At 44.5% G+C, this 21,687-nt stretch overlaps 1 protein-coding gene across 5 annotated transcripts in view; it reads right to left on the minus strand.

The window, feature by feature from the left end:
• Window positions 1-828: 828 nt before the first annotated feature.
• The window catches only part of LOC308280587 (gamma-aminobutyric acid receptor subunit beta-3-like), a gene marked incomplete at both ends in the record, with an annotated part of 192,162 nt that continues 171,303 nt past the window's right edge, over window positions 829-21,687 (minus strand). For 3 of the 5 annotated variants that reach the window (XM_080720915.1, XM_080720916.1, XM_080720913.1), the window contains 3 exons: window positions 829-1,242; window positions 2,120-2,188; window positions 3,931-4,175. In XM_080720915.1, the coding sequence (XP_080577041.1) occupies window positions 829-1,242; window positions 2,120-2,188; window positions 3,931-4,175 (728 nt within the window). Of the gene's footprint in view, window positions 1,243-2,119; window positions 2,189-3,921; window positions 4,176-21,687 lie in introns of all 5 variants that reach the window. The other 2 variants (XM_080720914.1, XM_080720917.1) reach the window with 2 other exon arrangements.

A 21,687-nucleotide genomic window follows, 5' to 3' on the forward strand; every position in this document is an offset into this window, starting at 1 on the left:
AAAAAGCTAGTCTCTGTGACACTTGGCCTGCCCCCAAAACTATTCTTCTATCTGTGAGCTCTGTCATTGGTCCAGAAAGTACAGCCTGCTCGTGATTAACCAATCAGGGTGCCTCTCGTTCGGATATGACAGACCTGTCTGCCAATCCTTTTAGCCCCGGGTCGGCTGGTTCATGCTGCTACTGACAGAGCTTCTCACAGATAACACCAGGAGTCTTCAACGTTTTCAGGCCAAGGACCCCTTAGCTGAGAGAGAGATTAAGCAGGGACCCCCTCTACATATCGTATAAATGTGTGATGCAGATTTTCATCGATTTCATAGACAGCACTCTCATTGGTATATGTTGGATTTGTGTTTTTAGTTAACTTGACCTTTCACTCTGTTCTTGGTCTGCTCTTTTTTACCTCTATACCAAACCTATTTGCCGAAAATAGCCGATCTACGAGCTCTCAACGCCTCGTGCTGCGAGCCGTTGAGAGCTTGTAGATCGTCTATTTTCGGCTAAAGTTCTCCTCAGAATAGTTGTTAGTTTAAAGATTTGGCTGCCCCCCTGTAGTAACTCTAGGGGTCTGGGACCCCCTGTTGAAGACCCCTGGATAACAAAATAGTTTTGGAGGCAGACTGCGACGGCCACTATTAGGGTCACAGCGACCAGATTAGTCTTAGGGAGCATTGTTAGTCGTCTGAATATAATAAAAAATATAAATAAGCGATCGCCTTTTTTCTGCTTATGTCATCAGAAAACGACTTACATCAGCTTTAAAACAAAACAGAACAGAACCCAAAAAAAAAAAAAAAAAACAACGACAACGACAACCCCGCTCACGATCAGACGTAGTAGAGCCAGTAGACGAGGTTGAACAGCGAGAAGACGGCTGGGAAGATGACCCGCGACCAGCGGTCGATGGCGTTCACGTCCGTCAGGTCGGGGATCTTGATCCTGAGCTGCGACGAGCGCCTCCGCAGGCGACTGCCGCCGCCGCCGCGCTGCTTGGCCTGCGTGCTCGCGCGGCCGCGGTCCAGGGAGTGGCGGCTGGAGGAGCGCGTGGGGCCCACCCCGCCACTCTGCTTGCGGTACTGGATGTGGTGGTGCGAGGAGTGCGGCGTGGAGGCGCTCATGTCCAGCTGCATCATGGACTGGGAGCTCCGGATGTCCGCCAGGCTGGTGGTAACCTCGTTGCCCGCCACCTCGTTGTGGATCTCCAGCGTGGTCAGCAGGATGTTGCCGTGGCCGGGCTCCGCCTGCGGCGCCGGGGGGAGAGAGAGGTGGACAAGCACAGAATTGACTGATTGATTGTTTTCGGGGAAATGAGCTCAAGTGGTGGTTTTGACCAAAGGGCTTTTTACTACTTTTTTTTTTTGGTTAAATATTATTTTAACCAACACACAGACGTAAAGGGTGTTCAATAGCATATATTTATGAAAGAAAGAGAGGGCCAATCGGTGGAGTTAGCTGGTTTGGCAGAAAGTGTGGAACACTTTTTACTACTTTCCATTGGTTCAATATTATTTTAACTCGGGTGTTCAATAGCCCTGATTTATGACCAACAAATCAAAAACCTCAAAAATGGTGTTAAGAGGTTCTGACCAGACAGTGACGAATTATACAAATTCAGAGAGATTGATCAAGCCACAGGAGGAAAATGGGCTGAAGGAAGGGCAGACAGAGGTTTCCTTGTTTTTTAGGATATAGAGGATAGGATAGGATAGGATAGGATAGGATAGGATAGTACGATTTGTTTTAAGACATGAGGATGTATAGTATAGTATTTGTAGATACTGCAACAGATGGGTTGAGGAAAACAAATAAGCATTCAATAGTAGAACAGGATGTGGAGCACCTTGTATCATGCTTTCATTCAACGCAGAAACAAAATGCACGTGACTCACAATGACACAATGTTACCACGGCAAGTCAGACTGAATGTTTGAATGTTCCTTTATGGCGACGTCCGTTGTCGTTTCATTCCATGGAGAAACAAATGTTTCGAGAGGTGAAAAAACTAAAAACTAAACTGAAAATAAATGAAAACATGCCATGTTGGCGGATGGCAATGGAGGAGTTCACATTAAAAATATGGAAGGCGTCTGGACGATTGAATAGTGAAATAAAACTCACCGAGCGTGAGTGGCGAAGACCTTTAATCTGATTGGAGCGTTTTAGGGATGCGGTCCTACTACCTGCCTCCTGAGGAGAAATGTGCAGCCACACCGTGTCAGACGACTGGCGGACACTGGATTTGCCCGTACTTTAACTTGGATCCTACCTCGGTACATTTTCACTGCTACTTTGAGTTGTGGAAAAAGTACTAAAATTCTTAGTAAAAGTATCAATACTGCAATATAGAAATACTCTGTTAGGGTGCCCTCACACCAAAATACCTATGAGAGTGGAATCCGCGTTCTGCCAATTCATTTCAATGAGAGTGAAGCGGTTTCATGTCAGTAGAGGAAAATCCGCTCCACTCTCATTGAAATGCATTGGCGGAACGCGGATTCCACTCTCATAGGTATTTTGGTGTGTGGGCACCCTAAGGCTGCAGCCACACCAAAATACCTAGAGTGGAATCCGCCAATGCATTTCAATGAGAATGGAGCGGTTTCATGCCAGTAGATGATTTCTGCAAAAAAAAACGCTACATTCTCATTGAAAGGCATTGGCGGATTCCACTCTAGGTATTTTGGTGTGGCTGCAGCCTTACAAGTAAAAGTCTGGAATTAAAAATGTACTTAAGTAAGTGTACCAAAGTATTGGTATCAAAATGTGCGTAAAGTGCCGAAAGTAAAAGTGCAAAATGTTTGAAAATAGCTGATCTACAGATCCCACAACTCATCACAATGAGACCCGTTGTTGGCTTGTAGATCGGCTATTTTCAAATAGCCTATAGGTATAAAATATATAGGGCTAAAGTGGTTAATGTATGTTTTATAATATTATAATTTACAGTGATTTATAGCTCTTGTGAGCTTGTAGATCAGATATTTGCATTGTGAACACAGGTGCGCCTTGGGATTCAGACTTGGCCATTGGTGTGCTATGGGAACAACAAGGTTGAAAACCATCGCAGTGCCAGTAGGTCATAGCAGATCATGAATAATCATCTTCTTGAATGCCATTAATTAATTTGTAAATTTGTACATTGGTACATTTGTAATTTCATTAATTGATTCATTTGTTCATTTGTTCGTTTGTTCATTCAATAATTCGTTCATTCAATCATTTGGTCGTTCGTTAGTTAGTGAGTTAGTTAGTTTGTTCATTCGTTCATTCAATCGTTCAATCATTCAATCGTTCAATCATTCAATCAGTCGTTCAATCGTTCAATCAATCGTTCCGGCGGCCGGCCGGCCGGTCGGTCATACTTCTGACCATATCGGTCTGTTTGTGCGAGTAGACATTTAAAAGATCGACCCACTTTGGACTCAACAGATATCAGTATAGCCCAGGGTTCCCCAATTAGTTTTCCCCAAGAGCCGAATCATGTCTAGGGTACCAAGCCGAGGGCCACAGCATTGCAGGGGACGACGGTGGCGTTCCCGCTACTCCAGCGACAGTTCAGATATCATTTTAAAAATGATTTAAACTAGTGAAAACAGCCGATCTACAAGCACAACGCCTCGCACCGAGGCGTTGTGCTTGTAGATCTGCTGTTTTCACTACTTTTGTGAAACGGCCTTGATAATGATGAAGCAGGGCTTTACTTTGCGAAAGAACGTACAAATTTGGAGATACGACGTTTCCACCTGACAACGACGATATACTAGTGTTGTTGCTGCTCTCATACCACCATTATTGCTGGGGTTGGTGTGGGCCAGACAGTAGCCCCCCGCGGGCCACAAATGGCCAGCGGGCTGCCTATTGGGGAACCCTGCTATAGCCCATGTCAAACAACACAATCCAAATCCCATCATCATCATCACCCAACTCACCCTGGCGGAGTCATACTTGGCCCTCTCGTTGTTGGCCTTCTCCGCCTTCTCGGCGAGCTTCTTCTGCATCTGGGGCCCCCGGCCGAAGAAGATGTAGTTGACAAAGGCGTACTCCAGCAGGGCCAGGAAGACCATGACGAAGCAGCCCATCAGGTACATGTCGATGGCCTTGACGTAGGGGATCTTGGGCAGCGTCTCTCTCAGGTGGGTGTTGATGGTGGTCATGGTCAGCACCGTGGTGATGCCTTTGGAGGGCAAAGACAGGGGCGTCACAAGGGGGTCAGATAGATACCTTTATTATCCCAAGGGGTAAATTCAGTTGTCCAGTTGTAGCATAGCAGTATACAGTATTTACAAAGTTACAGAGAAGTAAGACAAAAGATAGATAAGAGTAAAAGAAAAAAAAAAGAGCAGTACAGTACCAATAAAGAAAAGGTGCATCAATAGAGGGGGCGAATAATATATAAGTATATATACATAAAGTGACTTACAAAAAGAGACCGTAACAGTCAATGCTAGTTAGTGCAACAAGTATCTCACTGACATTGTTAAACAAAGCAGAATACTCAGAAACTACCAACACAACCTAATAGTGCAAAGTCAAAAATCAGTGCGAAAAAACTAACAAAAAAAGCAGCTCAGAGAAGAAGAAAAACTAGGGAGCGTGTCACCGCAAGACGCACATGAGCACTCTCCCTATTAGGGGTCAAAGTCAATACAGCAATAGTTCCGTCAGTCGGGGGCAGGGACATGCTGGGCCCCTGATTCAGCCCGGGAAAAAGAGTTGGAGAGGCCCTCATTGCGCGCTTTAGAGAGAGATCTCGCTCTCTAGCGCTGCTGCTACTCAAAGATTTGCCGTTTCAGATCATGACAAGTGACAAGCCAGTGGGCCAATTACTGTACATGAGTTATATTTCGTCGTTGTCGGGTGGAAACCTTGTAAGTCCAAAACCGTTTGTTTTGTATTTATCATTTTTAAAATGAGTTAAACTAGTGAAAACAGACGATCTACAAGCACACAACGCCTCGCACAACGCCTGAGTTACTAGGGCCCAAGTTGGAGGGGTCGTAATTATACAGCTATTGAAAAATAGCAGATATACAAGCTCACAGCGCGGCACCGAGTGCCACGCTGCAAGCTTGTAGATCTGCTATTTTTTGAAAAGTTGTGAAAATGTGTGCAAATCTTTGAATATATGTATTTTTTAAGCAAACATAAATAAAAAAAAACACAGCTTGTTTTTTTTAACCAATCAGATATTTTGTTGTGTTGTCTCCGGGTAGAAATCTCTACCGTGAGCCTTCAGAATCTCCATTGAAGCCAGCCACAGTACAAGAGAATGGGGCTGACATTTAGATTGTCAGCTTCTTTAACCAATCAGATCTCGAGTTTGCCCGGCTGCTGGGCGTATTCTTTCAGATAGCAGAGCCTTCTAGCTGGCCCTGATGACGTTGCTTGCTTGCCTCAGAAACCAAAGGCTTTTATGTTGGCGTTGCTAGCATCCCATTTGCCTACAGTCTATAGATCCCATCCCTGATAAGTTTCCCTGGAAAAACGGTCCAATGAGAAACGGGAACCACTTCCTCCAAACCAGACCTTTGTTTTCATGTTCTTCTGTTTACTCTGAGCTGATGAGTGATGAGTTCAGTTCGCTAAATTAACTCACAAACAAATGCACAAATAACAAAACATGGCTGAAGGAGGAGAATAAACAGATTTGGTGTGGATTTACTGGACAATTTGGCAAACCTTTTTCGAGTAGGACTTAAAGAAAAGCTTGGCATTGGGTGAGTTTAATCGATCTTTATATTATTTTGTACTCTCTGTGCTGATTGATCGTTTTATAGGCTATATTGTTGCTGCTGTCCGTGTTGCAAGTTGGCTCTTTCTGACCCTAAGCTGCAAGTGTGTGTGACTGTCTGTGTGCGCGTGTGTGCGTGTGTGTGTGTGTGTCTGTCTGTGTGGCTGCGAGCGTGCGTGCGGTTTGCACTTGTGCAGTGTGTAACTCAGTCAGTCTCCGATCTCATCAGCTTGGTTTGATATCGGTGTTGTCTGTTGTTGCCTGGTTACTATAATCATGTGAATTTGTGCGCAATTCTAACCATTGAGCTTGTGGTTGGATTGATATATATTGAAGGCCGGGCCGGGGTATAAAATGCACCGCCCGCCACTGTCCAAAACCTTCCTTTTTATGTTATTATTTTTAAAACGATTCAAAATAGTGAAAATAGCCGATCTACAAGCACACAATGCCTCGCAAAACTAAATCAAACTGGGGGCCACATCAGTGACAACCAACTCTTACATTATCCAAAGTCTTTGCTGTTGCTATAGAAACTAGAATCTCTGCTGGAGTCAGGCATCTTTTGCTTTCACTGGTTATTCCTAATGATGGTTCAAAGCAGACCCTTGACAACGCATTCCCTTGTTTGCTCAATGTTTGACTTGTGTGTGTGTGTGTGTGTGTGTGTGTGTGTGTGTGTGTGTGTGTGTGTGTGTGTGTGTGTGTGTGTGTGTGTGTGTCTACCCTAGTGTGTGTGTGTGTGTGTGTGTGTGTGTGTGTGTGTGTGTGTGTGTGTGTGTGTGTGTGTGTGTGTGTGTGTGTGTGTGTGTGTGTGTGTGTGTGTGTGTGTGTGTGTGTGTCTAACCCTAACCCTACACACATATTAATAGCAGATTTACAAGCTTGTATGTTGGCTATTTTCAAATTTGCCCATGTTTTATAGAATGATAATTTATATCTGCAAAGTAACTGGTAACTAAAGTTTTCAAATATTGTTGTGGAGTTAACGTACAATGTTTGCCAGTGAGATGTAGTGAATTGGAAAATGGGAATTGGAAATACTAATACATACTAAAAAAAAGTATAAAGTACGTAAGTAGGCCTACATCGTTACTTTCCACCACTGCTGTGAATGAAAAAAGTGAAAGAGAGTGAAAATAAATGAGAAAAAAACATACTACACAAGTCATTGCATTTGCCTGGGGGCAAATGCAATGACTTGTGTAGTATGTTTTTTTTCTCAGGGACGTGTAGAGAATAGAGAGGCAGAGGCTGACATTTCTAAAAGGGCCTTTTGGTGAAAATGTAGAAAATAGCAGACCTCCAAGCACACAATGCGACACATTTTGTGACGCTTTGTGAGCTTGGATGGCTGCTATTTTCGGTGTGTGATACCACACTAAACTAAGCACAATCAAGTTAATACTAGAGATGTGACGTAAGGACATGGATTCTTTCAACATAAGATGCTGCATTCCAGCTCAGGAGAGTTTGGACAAGGCAAATTCTCTTGAATTCTGCCTTCAGGTATAGCAGGGAAAGAGGACATTTGCATTTCTTTAACCATAGTAAAAAAGGCATTCATGGTCTGGAGAAGACACTTTTTACAGACGGATAAAAGGGCAGGGGCTCAAGACCCCTTTGATGTCTATGTCTGCCCCAGTCCCAATTATTGCTCATACAGCCATGCTTCCATCTCTTGCACCGTCGCTCACAAGGCTCTTCCATGCAGTGGTGGGAAAAGTACTCACATTTTTTACTTAAGTATAAGTATCAGTACTGGCATGTAGATGTACTCTCAGTCTGTAAGGGCACGGTCACACTATTGTATGAGGGCGGTTTCTGCCAATGCATTTCTATGGGAATGGAGTGTTTTTTTTTTTTTTTTCGTTTTTTTTTTTTGAAGAAATCCGCAAATGGCAACAAACAGCTTAATTCCCATTGAAATACATTGGCAGAATCTGCCCCAGGGGCATAGCCAAGGGTGGGCCTGGATAGGCCTAGGCCCACCCATTTCATTTTTTGTGCACACCCAAATAGAACTAAAACATTCGCGATGCGTTGCGCGATGCAGCGATGCGCGGCAATCTAGGAAGCAAAGAAAGACAACACTTCCATGACAAATGAATGTATTGTGTCCCTGTAAATATTTAAATGTTGTCTATTTTAAAATAGCCAATGTACAAGCTTGCATCTGTGCCCACCCACATTGTGCCAGGCCTAGCCATTTGGTAAATCCTGGCTACAACCCTGATCTGCCCTAATAGGTAGAAGAATAAAAGTGCTGTGCGACCGTGACCTTGCAAGTAAAATTCAGGAATTCAAAATTTACAAAAGTATATGTATCAAAATGTACTTAAAGGAGTAGTTCACCCCCAAAATGACTTTTTTTCTATTGATTAGTCACGCCATGGAGACTAGAGTTCAATAATATTTTTAGTTTTTTGTCGCATTCCTAAGACAAAAATTTGATAACAATAAATGTACCCCCATTCGTTCCGGATGGTGACCCGTTTCGAAACGGGTCACCATCCGGAATCAATGGGGGTAAATTTACTCAAATCAATTTTTTGTCTTAGGAATGTGTATATATATATATATAAATATATATAAATATTATTGAACTCTAGTCTCCATGGCATGAGTAACCAAAAAAAAAAAAATCATTTTGGGGGTGAACTACTCCTTTAAACCCATTTTCTGCCAGAAATATCCCTGTCTATGTAGCTCCCGGCCAGGCCTGATAAACCCGAGAATTTAATAAGCCTTTAATTCAAATATTTTTTTTATCGACCCCGGAACTAAAACGGGGAACTAAACCTCTTCGGAACGGTTTCTTCGCGGACCCATTTGATCGCAGACCTATTACCATGGCAACCAACAACCGGAAGCAGATTTAGGCCCCTTTCACATTAAAACGAGCTTCGTGGAAAACGGCTAAGAGCCGTTTAGTTTTCATTTTTTATGTGGTCTTTAGATGAAAACGCAATTTGTCCCTAAACGCGGTAATTTGCATGCCAGGTCGCTAGGTGGCGCATGTCGCCATGACCGCACTGCCCAAGTTCCGTTCTACTTCCTAGCAGCCAGCTCAATGCTGGTCCTCCTCAGTCAGTCAACACAACGCACTGCCGTCACACAGCACAGGCAGACTGGCTGGCTAACTAAAAATGCTTAAAAAGTTTGTTCCAGACGGTCGGAACAGACACATGTACCATACACATCCCGGGACTATATTTATTCCTTATGATACGATACAGAAAAAGGCGTTCACTTCACGTTTCGTTTCAACACAGAGGACTGGAGTCAATGCCTTATTGCCTTTACTGCAGCTTATGGAGGGGATGATGATTACACACAGACGGCGACGAGCTATAGATGTTGGATCGTGTCATGATAAACATTATAGGCTACTGTCGCTATTTTCAGCGTTGGCTATTTTTGCAGTTGTCTGCTATTTTCACAACGCACCGCGACGCGTTGTGAGCTTGTAGATCGGCTATTTTCACAACGCACCGCGACGCGCTGTGAGCTTGTAGATCGGCTATTTTCACAACGCACCGCGACGCGTTGTTGTGAGCTTGTAGATTGGCTATTTTCAAATAGCTACGGTATAAATTTGGGCTAACGTTAGCGAATAAATGTACTTAATAGTTACTTTACAGTTTACACCACTGAACTGATGTTTAAAAGCAATTAAATTGCTCTTCATTAAGGTACAGTATGAGTATGAGCTCAAAGCTATTTATCATAGTGGCATAAAATGAAGGGGGGAAAAAAGACGATATATTCGTCAATCGCCGATTATTTGTACTAGAAGCTGGGCCGCCCTTCGGGCGGCCCAGCGGCTAGTCGGCGACCTGGCCAACTCGGGAACGATGTAAATAGAGAATGAATGCCCCGCCCTTTAATGCAAACCCCATTATACCTGTTGTCATAGGACCCGTTTTGACCATCTGTTTGCCTGTGTCCATTTATGCCCATATATGGAGATATCTGTATCTGTCTGTCTGTCGGCGTCCATTTTATGTCCATATATGGAGATCACTGCAGATATAGTTCTGGGTCCATTTTATGCCCATATGCCCATATATGGAGATATCTGTCTATTTGCGTCCATTTTATGCCTGCCCCACCCTTTAATGCAAACCCCAATATACCTGTTGTCATAGGACCCGTTTTGACCATCTGTTAGCCTTTGTCCCCACCCTTTAATGCAAACCCCAATATACCTGTTGTCATAGGACCCGTTTTGACCATCTGTTTGCCATTGTCCCCTTATGCCCATATATGGAGATCTCTGCACACACAGTACCGGTTGCGGAAAACTCTGATGTCAGACATCAGTTCCGCATACGGGCATTCATTTTATGCCCATATATGGAGAACGTGGGAAGAATGGTTTAGAGATACTCGGATTACATACATACATACACATTCACAGAGATTTTTTTGTTGACTCATGTGGCGTACGTGATGTCAGAGCCTTTTATGAAGTGATGTCACAATGAGTCAGCGCTTCCTCCGGAACAGCCTGATGTCAACAATCAGCTCCGCATAAGGAGATTCCGAACGTTTCGCGCCGGTTTCGGAAAACCGCGAGTCGGGTCGGGTCGAGGCCTGGCACTGCACTCCGCGCGGCGGCGGGGAACGCGCGTGCCGAATCTGAAGCCGGTGGGACGAACGGTTCTCGAGATACGCGGATTACAAACAAACAAACAAACAGACAGAGATTTGTCGCATTTATAGATAGATGAGAATTAATCATCTGGAGAAATTCCTAATCGTGACAGCCCTATTAGGACGTCCCACATCTTATCATTTTCAGTGGTTTGCTGCGTTTACGGTATTTAGATGAAAGCGGGAGATACAAAGCGTTTTTACCTTTTCTACTTTCAAAGGGGTTTTCACTTTGTTACGTTTCACCCCCCGAAGACGCCATTTTCGTCTAAATGACCCCCCACAAACGGCTATAGCTCCTGAACGGATTGTCAGTTTTTCACAGTTGTTTTGTTTGTTTTGAAGCTGTGGACAACGTAAATACGCACGATGCATGGTTGGGGTCCGATCGCGCCCACGTTAAAAGGTAAGACAGGCAGTGAGCTACATAGGGATTTTCTTGTGTTTATCGGATTCGGGGGTTGCGATCAATGCGTTAAAGTACCAAAAGTAGAAAGAACTCGTTATGCGGACTGTCTCATGTTTTGAAATGTATCAAATTTATGAAAATCTTTTGAAAATATCTACAATATCTACAAGCTCACAATGTGTCTCGCTGTGACACATTGTTAGCTTGTTGTGGGCCTATAGAATGCTGAAGTAGTTCATGTATGTTTTGTAATAATGAAAACCTAAAAATTAACTGGTAACTAAAGTTTTCAAAAATGTACAATATTTGTTTCTGAGATGTAGTGGAGTAGAAGTACATTTTAAAATAAAGTAAAAATACCTCAAGTACTTGAGTAAATATACTTAGTTACTTTACACCGCTGCATGCCTGCATGCCATGCACATCTGCAGCAGAACCTCCTCCCCCTCATTGAGATTCAAAGGCCTGCCTTCTAAAAAGGAAAAAAAAAGGAAAAAATCCCAACGACCGTCCCTGTGGTCGCCAGGCAGAAAGAACTAATTAGAATAGCGGTGTGCAGGCGGTATCTAGCCTCCAGCTCCTAGTAACCTTACCTTCACGACCACAAAGCCAAGAATCCCACAGTGTTCGTTCAGTTACCTCTGAGACTGTGAAAATGCAGACCCGTGAAGGCCGGGTCACTCAGGAGGACTCTGCCGGCATGTCAGCTATAGATTTTGTTGTCTAGAACAGGGGTCTTCAACAGGGGGTCCGGGACCCCTATAGGGGGTCCTCAGAGTTACTACAGGGGGTCCTCCAAATCTGTGTGTGATAGAACCTTTTTTATATTAACCAGTTGAACCCCAGCGTCCATATTCTGAGAACTTAAGCCGAAAATAGACGATCTACAAGCTCACAACGCCTCGCGCTCCGAGCACTAGTGACAAGCACTAGTGACAAGCACACAGGTGTTGTGTACTTGTAGATCTGCTGTTTTCACTACTTTAGTCAATTTTACAGATGATAAATACAAAACGAACGGTTTTGGACATACAAGGTTTCCACCCGACAACAACGATATGTTATAAATATAAGGTCCTGGGAGTGAAAATTATAATGTAGGGGTGCCTCGGATTCAAAATATATTTATGGGGCGCCCTGAGACAAAAAAGTTTGGGAACCCCTGTTATAGATGACAGTACAGTGACAGAATTAAACAACGAGGGAAAGCAAACGGGCGACGGTTGTGATGCACAGCGTGTCCCGTTCAGGCCCGTTTGCCCGGCGATAAACACGCGTCTTGGCTCGAGCGCAAACGAGTATAAACCTTGACCCCTAACCGCACGTGTCGCCATCGCTTCCCGCTTTCTTCTCCCATAAATGCCACAGATATATTTCTGCTATAGCATGATCCTCCCTCTACTGCAGAGGAAATGGAACTGCACACTCACACACGTGATTGTGTGTGTGTGTGTGTGTGTGTGTGTGTGAGGTCAATTTCACTCTTACTGTGATTTATTGGCACATATTGTTTGGCGTGTGCAAGCACACATACGCACGCACGCACGCACGCACGCACGCACGCACGCACGCACGTCTTTCTGCATGCTCATTTCTCACACGCATTTGCATAAACGGTGGCCATTCGGTGTGAGAGTACATGTTCATACATGCAAATGCTGCACATTGTGTGAATGAGATTCCCTGCACGTAGTGCAGTCTCTCTCTCTCTCTCTCTCTCTCTCTCTCTCTCTATCTCTCTCTCTCTCTCTCTCTCTCGCCCCCTTCCCCATTGGCCAGTGTGATCTCGGAGGGTTTTTCTTCTTCTTGTCGTTTAACGGCCGGGCCTGTTATTTTATGGCTGTTCTTTCAGCCTCTCCTCCATTACTCACTGTCCTTCAACACCACCAGCATCCCTCTACCCCCCTCTCTCCCTCTCTGTCCCTCTTTCTCTCCCTCTCTCTCTCTCTCTCTCTCTCTCTCTCTCTCTCTCTCTCTCTCCCCCCCCTTCTGAGTCCAGACAATTTAATCTAAGGGTCCAGTGCCTATACCCCCCCCCCCCTCCTTTTCCCATCACGCCGCTGCATTCTCTCGGGAGAAATATCGTTTTTATGGGGGGCTTCTCTCGCCCGCCCGCCCTGCTCTCCCACCCTCTGTCGCTCTCTCTCTCTCTCTCTCTCTCTCTCTCTCTCTCTCTCTCTCCCTCTTTATCCCTCCTTCCTTCCAGCTTGGTTCCTGCACGTCCCGTGCAGGCACGTGCACACATAGACATCAAAGGGGGCTTGAGCCCCTGTCCTTTTATCCGTCTGTCAAAAAGTGCCCTCTCCAGACCATGAATGCAGTTTTTACTATGGTGAAAGAAATGCAAATGCCCTCTTTCCATGCCATACCTGAAGGCGGCATTCAAGAGTCCAAACTCTCCTGAACCTGAATTCAGCATCTTATGTTGAACGAATTGCCCTCTCTGTGTAGAAACCCATGTTGTGTTACCCACATCTCCAGTATTGAATTGATTATGCTAAGTACAGTGTGGTATCAAGCACAGAAAATAGCCAACCTCCAAGCTCAAAACGCATCACAGAGCTTGGAGGTTGGCTATTTTCAATATTTTCACCAAAAGGCCCTTTTAGAAATGTCTCTAACATTGTCTGCACGTCCCTGGTCCCCTTGTTTTTCTTTCTTTATCTGTTTATCCATCCATCCATCCATCCATCCACAGGGGCGTCACACCAAATTCTGGGCCCTGGGTACAAGGATTCACTGCGGGCCCCCCATGAATGTTAACTATTGAAAAATAGCAGATATACAAGCTCACAGCGCGGCACCGAGTGCCACGCTGCAAGCTTGTAGATCTGCTATGTTTGAAAAATCGTGAAAATGTGTGCCAAGAAACCTATGTTTCCATGTCAGTGATGCTCAAACTTTTTCATGTGAAGGACCCCCCATCTCTAAATATTTAGTTCCAGGGACCCCCCAGAAGCAAAATTTGAGTTACAAATGTTCACTTAAAAAATACATATATTCAAAGATTTGCCCACATTTTCACGACTTTTCAAAAATAGCAGATCTACAAGCTCGCAGCGTGGCACTCGCTATTTTTCAATAGCTAAAGTTACTAGGGCCCCTCCACCTTGGGCCCTGGTAACTCAGTCCCACCTTCCTCCTTGTGACGCCCCTGTCCATCCATCCAGCATCCATCCGTGCCTTAGTTTCATCCCATTGCGGCCTCATACCTCCCCTGCCTCCCCTCCTCTCTCTCTCTCTCTCTCTCTCTCTCTCTCTCTCTCTCTTTTAATGTCTTTGCTCCCTCTATCCATCATTTCGCTCCTGCTCCCACTGCACAAGCTGCCTCTCCCTCTCTCTCTCTCTCATCGTCCCGCCTCCCCCCCTCTCCCACCTGGTGTTCCTTAAAACCCATTCTACCTAAATTGTCCCAACAAAAGGCAAAGCACTAAAAAACTGCCAGCGACCATAAACCGACGGATCATTAAATGTTTTACTTAAGCAATACTGCAATGCAGGAAAAAAAAAAGTCTTAATTTACTTGAGTAAAAGTACAAATGTATTGGTATAAAAATGTACTCAAAGTACCAAAAGTAGAAAGTAATCATTATGCAGAATGTCCCATTTGAAGTTTTCAAATGTTTAAAAAAATCCTTTGAGATTTTGCAGATCTAAAAGCTCTAAAAGCTCACAATGCTTCGCATTGCATAGCATTGTGAGCACGGCTATTTTGATGTGACGCATTGTGAGCTTGTAGATCGGCTATTTGTCAGAAATGTATATACAGTAGGCTACAATAGGGCTGAAGTGGTTAATGTGATATTGTAAAAAAAAAAAAAATCCAAATCTACAAACTAACTAGTAACTAAAGTGTTCAAATAATTGTTGTGGAGTAAACGTACAATATTTGCCTCTGAAATGTAGTGAAGTAGAAGTAGAAGTACTGAAATATGGGAGCACTCCGGTAAAGTAAAAATACAGCGGTCGCTTAGGGCCACAACCACTAAGGGGGCCACATCTTTTATATTATGTCATGTATGCCCTATCCAAAACTAGCATTATTATTTTAATATGCAATAAATCAAAGATCTCACACAAGACACAACAGAATAATTTGATAACGTGCCACATGCAGTTGAATGCAAGTTGCAAATTGCATTATGCAATCCACCAGTGGCCCACAGGCCCCCTCATAGTCTTTCCTTATAAGTAGGGATGGTCCGATCAGGTTTTTTGGAACCGATCACCGAGCACCGATCACAAAAGTTTGATCACCCGATACCGATCAATCACCGATCCGATCAAGTTATTATTTATATATTATTTATATTTTCTAAATGTTAATGTTTTAACTTTAATTAATTAATTCACTCATGAATTCATTTATATATTTGCCTTATAGTTATTTACCAGGATTACTATGTATTTATTATCATAGCATTAACTAATTATTCCTTCAGCACTGTGGAAATCAATACCCCAAAATGGCCTCAAGTGGGCATACTGAACGGCTGGTTGATCGGATGCACCGATCGGATCGGATCGGTGAATTTACCTTTTGATCTAAACCACCGATTATCGCCGATCACGCTTTGATCGGCCCGATCCGATCCATTGCTGATTGATCGGTAACATCTCTACTTATAAGTTGTGCCGATGCTGTGCTGCAGTGGTTATGACTTTGTGTGTGTTGTGACCTGTCAGTCACACGGCTGCTCCAGTCACTGTCTGTCAGTAATACTGTAAATCAAGGTGCTGAGACACCCGTATCTGGCTGTATCAGCAAAAAACGAAACAAAAACCAAACACCCAAAACTTTGAGTGCACTGCGCGCACATCGGCATTGGGGGAGCCACCTAGTCCTTTAACAGGCACTGGTTAACTCAGTGAGTGGGAGTGGCTAAAAATGTGTTGTGTGGCAACAGTAACCTGGCCTACCAGTCTTTCTGGAGAGAAAGCCTGGTGTTCGTTCACAACAGACCGTTTGGTTTCCGCCTAAAGCGCGGAAACCACTGGAAGAAGCGGCGTCGCTTTGATTTAGTTCCCCTCGTTTGTTTCCCCAATCACTATTAAAATGCTCGAGAAGCCTAGTGTAGTCTTGCCAGTCGCTACGAGTTGGACTAAAAGATGCACGTACCAAACGAATTTTTCGAAAGCAAAACTACGCCGCATCAAGGTGTTTATTAGGTAGGCCCTAAAAGTATGTCCTTGGGTGCAGGGGAATATTTTAGTCCGTCTAGGATTTTAGTCCGTCTAGGACTACAACATGATGTAAAGTGGTTTCCGCTCCCGACCGGATCAAACCCCGTAAAGTTAAGTGATCCCAGACTAGGCAACAGTAATGGTGCCAAAGTGGCACGGTTCAGAGCAGAGCGTCATCAGAGTGCCGGCGTGCGATCCCTGTGCCACAAGTTTGTATCATCTATCACTGCCAGAAAGCCCTGTCAGGCTAGCAGCTCTCTGGGTTTTAGCGCAAGCAGTGATTCAGATAGACTAAACATATTGACAATTTTGTCAACAAATAAAAACTAGACTAAAACGTTAGGGAGGGACTCCAAACATGCTTGCTCGGTTATTCGATATGTGAAAATCCTATGACGTCTATCACATCTGACATCATAGATGCAATCCATATATGGAGATCCCTGCTCTGAGTTAGATGCAATTCCTTGTATGCCCATACATGGAGAGCCCTGTCTGTACCGGCCATACAGATATGGGCTGCCTTCCTCCATACAGTAAATGGGCATTCCCATATGAGGTCCTGTTAGATATGGGCTTAATATTGATGACATCAGGTATCTCCATATGTGGGCATAGAGTGGTTCCCATGACATCACAACATACAATCCCTTTCATGCCCATACATGGAGATCCCTGTCTGAACCAGCCATACCACTGTGATGTCACCTGTTTATGCCCATATATGAAGATCCCTGCTCTGAGTATCTGTCACCTGTGATGTCACAAGTTATGTGTCAGGGGAACCACAGTGTCAGGCGTTACCCGTACGGGCGAATACGGACAAGCGGTGCCGGTTCTGACGGTAAACTGCGACCTACAGTCGCAAAAAGACGAAGCGGCACAGACCTTGCTGCCTTCACCAGCATGACAGACAGACTCACTCACTCACTGACGGACGGACAGCGACTGCAGTTTTCCCGGTGAACCTGAGCGTAACGGTGGGGGCGCAGGAGTGTGGGGAATTCTAGAACACAGTAACACACCACTGACTATCGCCGATGGAGAGGTTAGCATTATGTATTGAGAGGCACTCTTGCCGATTTCGTAAGAGACTCGTCGCCAATTGCAAGATTTTTAAAAGTTATTTGGGGCCATGATGATGACCCCTTCTTCCCACTAGACTAATAAGGATTTATATTGTCTGTGTTATTGTTTACAACCACAATTATTCACGCGTGGCAAGATCGCGGTTCCACTAGTTTTACTAGTAGGCTAGTGTAGAAGCCTTTTCAGAAGTTAATTTAATGTTTTCCATTTAATGATTTCCTTTATCCTCATCTAATCTTGCGCTAATGCACGCACATGTTTTCACCAGGTTTTAAGGCCTAGTAGGCTTTTCAGAAGTTAATTGAATGTTTTCCATTTAATGATTTCCTTTATCATCATCTTGCGCTACTGCACGCAACTGTTTTTGCCAGGTTTTAAGGTCTCGTTTTAGTTGTTTCTCATAAACTCGCGACCCTCCTTGCCCATCAGCCCCCACCGTTGCGCTTAGGTTCACCGGGAAAACTGTGGTCGCGGACGGACATGAGATGGAGGTTTTCATGCGCTCAGATTTAAGATATTAAGAAAACATATTTTTGCGTGTGAACTAAGATGACGAAAAGGTTGACAGCTTCCATTGGAGGCGGTGTAGGCGGCGTAGTTACACAGACTATGGCATTGTTAGATTGTGGAATAGTTGGCTTTGGGGACTTCTGTTGCACTAACACAAACAGGCCAATTATATTACATTCATACACCTTCACAGTTTGTGTAACGTGATTATGAGCAGCGGGTGCAGCTGGCGAGAATGTGTTTTAACGCGATTAAGAGCCAACGTAACTTTGCAGCGCCTCAGACTTTCTCTGGAAAATCAGGTTCTCCTTCAAACAATTCAATTGTGTGCCCTCTGCCTTGCTTGAATTGATTTCCCACTGATCATTAGATTGCTCTTAAAGGCAAGTACACACACACACGCACGCACGCACACACACACACACACACACACAAACAAACACACGCACACACGTCACACGCATGCGCACACAAGCACAAGTGAACACACAATTCCCCATCTTGGTAGCTGCTGAAAGCTTGTAATGATCCATCAGGGGTAGTGAATGGTCCTCCAGTCGTCTGTGAAGCATTGCAGGCCGGATATTTGCAGCTAGCAAGGCCTTCACACACACACACACACACACACACACACACACACACACACACACACACACACACACACACACACACACACACACACACACACACACACACGTACGGGGTAATGACCGGATATTGCAGCCAGCATGCCTTAACTCTACTCTTCCCGAAGGAAAACAGCCACGGATACGTTACAGCCCACGTGCCATGGCTGTGGTCTTGCCCTTCAGCCGTACGGCGCGTACCTATACTGTACCGATGCCAGTGGTGTGAAGTAACTAAGTATATTTACTCAAGTACTGTACTTAAATACAACATTGAGGTGTTTGTACTTGTGTCCAATACTTCTAATCCATTCAGATGCCTTGTCAAGTGCAGATGCGCACACAATGCGCGCACAATGCGTCGCAGAATGTGAGCTTTTAAATTGGCTTGAACGTTGTTTTTTTTTTTCATCACAATTCTTTGGTTCTTTAGTATTAGACTTTACAGTAGGTATTTAGGTTGTTAGTTATAGGTTTAAATTAGTTATGGTATTGTTTTTTTATGTATTTGTAGGCAGTTGTTTATTGTGTGTTTTTCTAATATTGTTGTTGTGATGTTTTTACATGTGGGACTACGGAAATTAGCTTATGGCTAAATCCGTCATGTTTACATGAGGTCCTGTTCAATTAGCCCTGTATTCACGCCCCGCCCACTCAACAACTTCCTGGTGCTGAAGTCACGTTTTGAAGGGTAAACCCCCGCTAAAAGCCCATAGAGTTAACACAGAAATCGCAAATGTAATGCAATTTCCGAATAGTAAAGTATAAAATACGGCTAGCATGATCAAGAACACAAGATAGTAGTAAAAGGCACAAAGCATTATAATTTACTTTACCGTTCAAAATAATAATTTGTTGGCTTTAAGTCCAGCGATTTCTGTGTTAGTTTCCCCTTCAAAACTCACGTCAGCACCAGGAAGTTGCTGAGAAATTTGCTGAGTGGGCGGGCCGTGAATATTTAATTCAGAGGCGATGATTGACAAGGCCCGCAGGCAAAAAACCCTGCCATGGCTCACTGGAGTGGATTTTTCAGTTAAAACCTTTTTAATACACCAGGAAAAAATACTTTGATGTTTCGTAAAAACAGCATGTCTTGAGACCTTTAACTCTGGGCGGTGTATGTGTGTGGAGGTGGATGATGAAGGGGAGATGTGAGGAGGCGTGGGGAGGCGAAAGGAGATGATGAATGTCGCGGTCAGGTAATTGATCAACGATGCGTTAAGGTCATCTGATGCGTACAAAAGGTCATCCAGCGGCCCTGCGACAAAGACGCTGAAGGGATCAGCGCCGAGCGCCGAGACAAACGAAGCCGGGCATCGTCCTGTGCCACCGTAGATCAGTGATTCTCAGACAATCTATTTCTCTAAAACCCTGGAATAAAACGTTTCCATTCTGGTGCTGATGAACAGGAGCTTAAAGAATAGGATTCCATTGATTACGCAGTTCCATTGATCCATCCTGAAACACAATTGATTGTTCAATTGATCGATCATTTTATCAACCCATTAACCCATTAAGACCTTCTATAAATGTCTTCTAAAACCTAATGGTTTTCTTTAAAGAAAATAAGGAAAGAAAGTGAAGAAATATAGGCCTATATAAAATATAGTGGTGCTCAAACATTTTAATGTCAAGGACCCCTAGAATGATATGTATTTGACCGCGGACCCCCATCTTGAGCGCTACTAAAAATGTTCAAAGATTTGCATACATTTTCATGATTTTTTAAAAAAATAGCAGATTTACAAGCTCGCAGCGTGGCACTCGGCCGTTCCGGACCTAAATCGGTTAAAATCTGGACGGGAAATCATCTGTGTCATTCTAGATTTTGGCGTTGGCTATTCGAAAATAGCAGATACACAAGCTCACGGTGCATCACTTCGTGATGCTCTTGTTACGATTCCATCTCCACAGCGTGCTTGGCCAAGAGAGGGAGCCAAAGCACGCCAAACCTCTGAGTCCCAGAGGTCTTTACAGTTCACACCTGTCTCCCGTTGCCCATCTCCACACCTGGGCCGAGTCTGCAATCACCCCCTGACTCTACAAGTACCTGGCCAGCACACAGCTCGGTGTCAAATCTTCACCTTTCCACTCGTTTGGTAAAATACAACTTGCAGACTAGCTTTCTCAGTTTAGCAGAGCTTTAGACTGTTCTCTCTAATTAGTGGCATTGCCCTTTAATTCTGGTGTATCTATTGCTGACCGTGCTCCTCCTCTCCTTCCAGTTTCTCAAGACCCCGGACCGAGTCGGAGCGGCGCCCGTTACCCCCTTTTGCCCCCCTCATGCTATTAACTCTGTGCTCCTAAGTTAATAAACACACCCGGGTGGGCTTTAACCTTCCTCTGCCTCCTCCTTGCTGTGCATGTGGGTCAAACTCACACCAGTCGTAACAGCTCTGTGATCTTGTGTACGTCTGCCAGTTTTTAAACATTCTTGAAAAAGGAGGTTAAGGGTTAACTCTTATACTGCTTTGAACGTTCCTGTTCGCCCCAATCCTCCAGGGACGTCTGTGCCAATACGCCCGTTCGTTCGTTTGATGTTTTTTATGGATTATGATAAAAGTCGTCCTTGCGCAACTTTTGAATGCATAATTGGTCGTCTGTGTCATTTTGAGGACAGCCGGAAACCTTTCATAAAAAAAAAAGTAAACAGACTGTCCTGGCTCCGCCTGCCCAGAGCGACTAGCTGCCAGGGGCGTCAATTGGGTATGGCAGGGGTATGCAGCTGCCATACCTTGACAGGGGGAAATAATAAAAATGTACTTTTCATCGTGCCTGTTGCTAAGGTATGGCAACATGACTGGTGTCTTCACCAGACACCAGTCATGTTGCCATACCTTAGCTTGTTCTGAACTGACGCCACTGCTAGCTGCTAGCAGCATTGAGGGACTATATTGTTTTATGCATCGGGCTGTTAGTAGAGAAAGAGAGAGAGAAACGTTGGTAAAAGCGATCATTTTGTCGGAAATCAGTTGTTTTATAGTATTAGTAGTATAGTAATTGTAGTAGGTAGTAGTATTTAGCAGTACTAAGGGGATTGCACACGGTACGCGGTCACCGCCTGCTAGTAATTCATTTTCAATGAGAGGCGGGCGGCTATTTCGTCCGCGCAGCGAAGTTTAGAGGCGGCGAGGCGAGCGGGCGCAGTCCCGTGAAAATCCCCGCGAGCGTGCTCGTTTGTGCATGCGTACGCGGGCGGTGAGAGATGGATTGTGTTCATCTTTGTGAAATACCGCGCAGCGTTTACTCAAAGAGCGAGTGTGTTTGTGTATCACCGCGGCGCGGTCCTCGCAGATCCAAGCGGGAGCCCCGGCGGCAACCGCTGTCCGTCTGTAGAGCGCCCTAGAATATTGAGATGTATTAGGCCAACTCAGCCTCAACTTGCTGGTATCATTCCGCCGAAGTGCGACCCAACCCCCCCTGACCGATAGAAATAAACTTTGTTAGAATTAGGATTACACAACCTACCCGTGTTGGT

This window comes from Nannobrachium achirus (genome assembly GCF_963921795.1).
Source record: "Nannobrachium achirus genome assembly, chromosome: 24".
NCBI lineage: Eukaryota > Metazoa > Chordata > Actinopteri > Myctophiformes > Myctophidae > Nannobrachium > Nannobrachium achirus.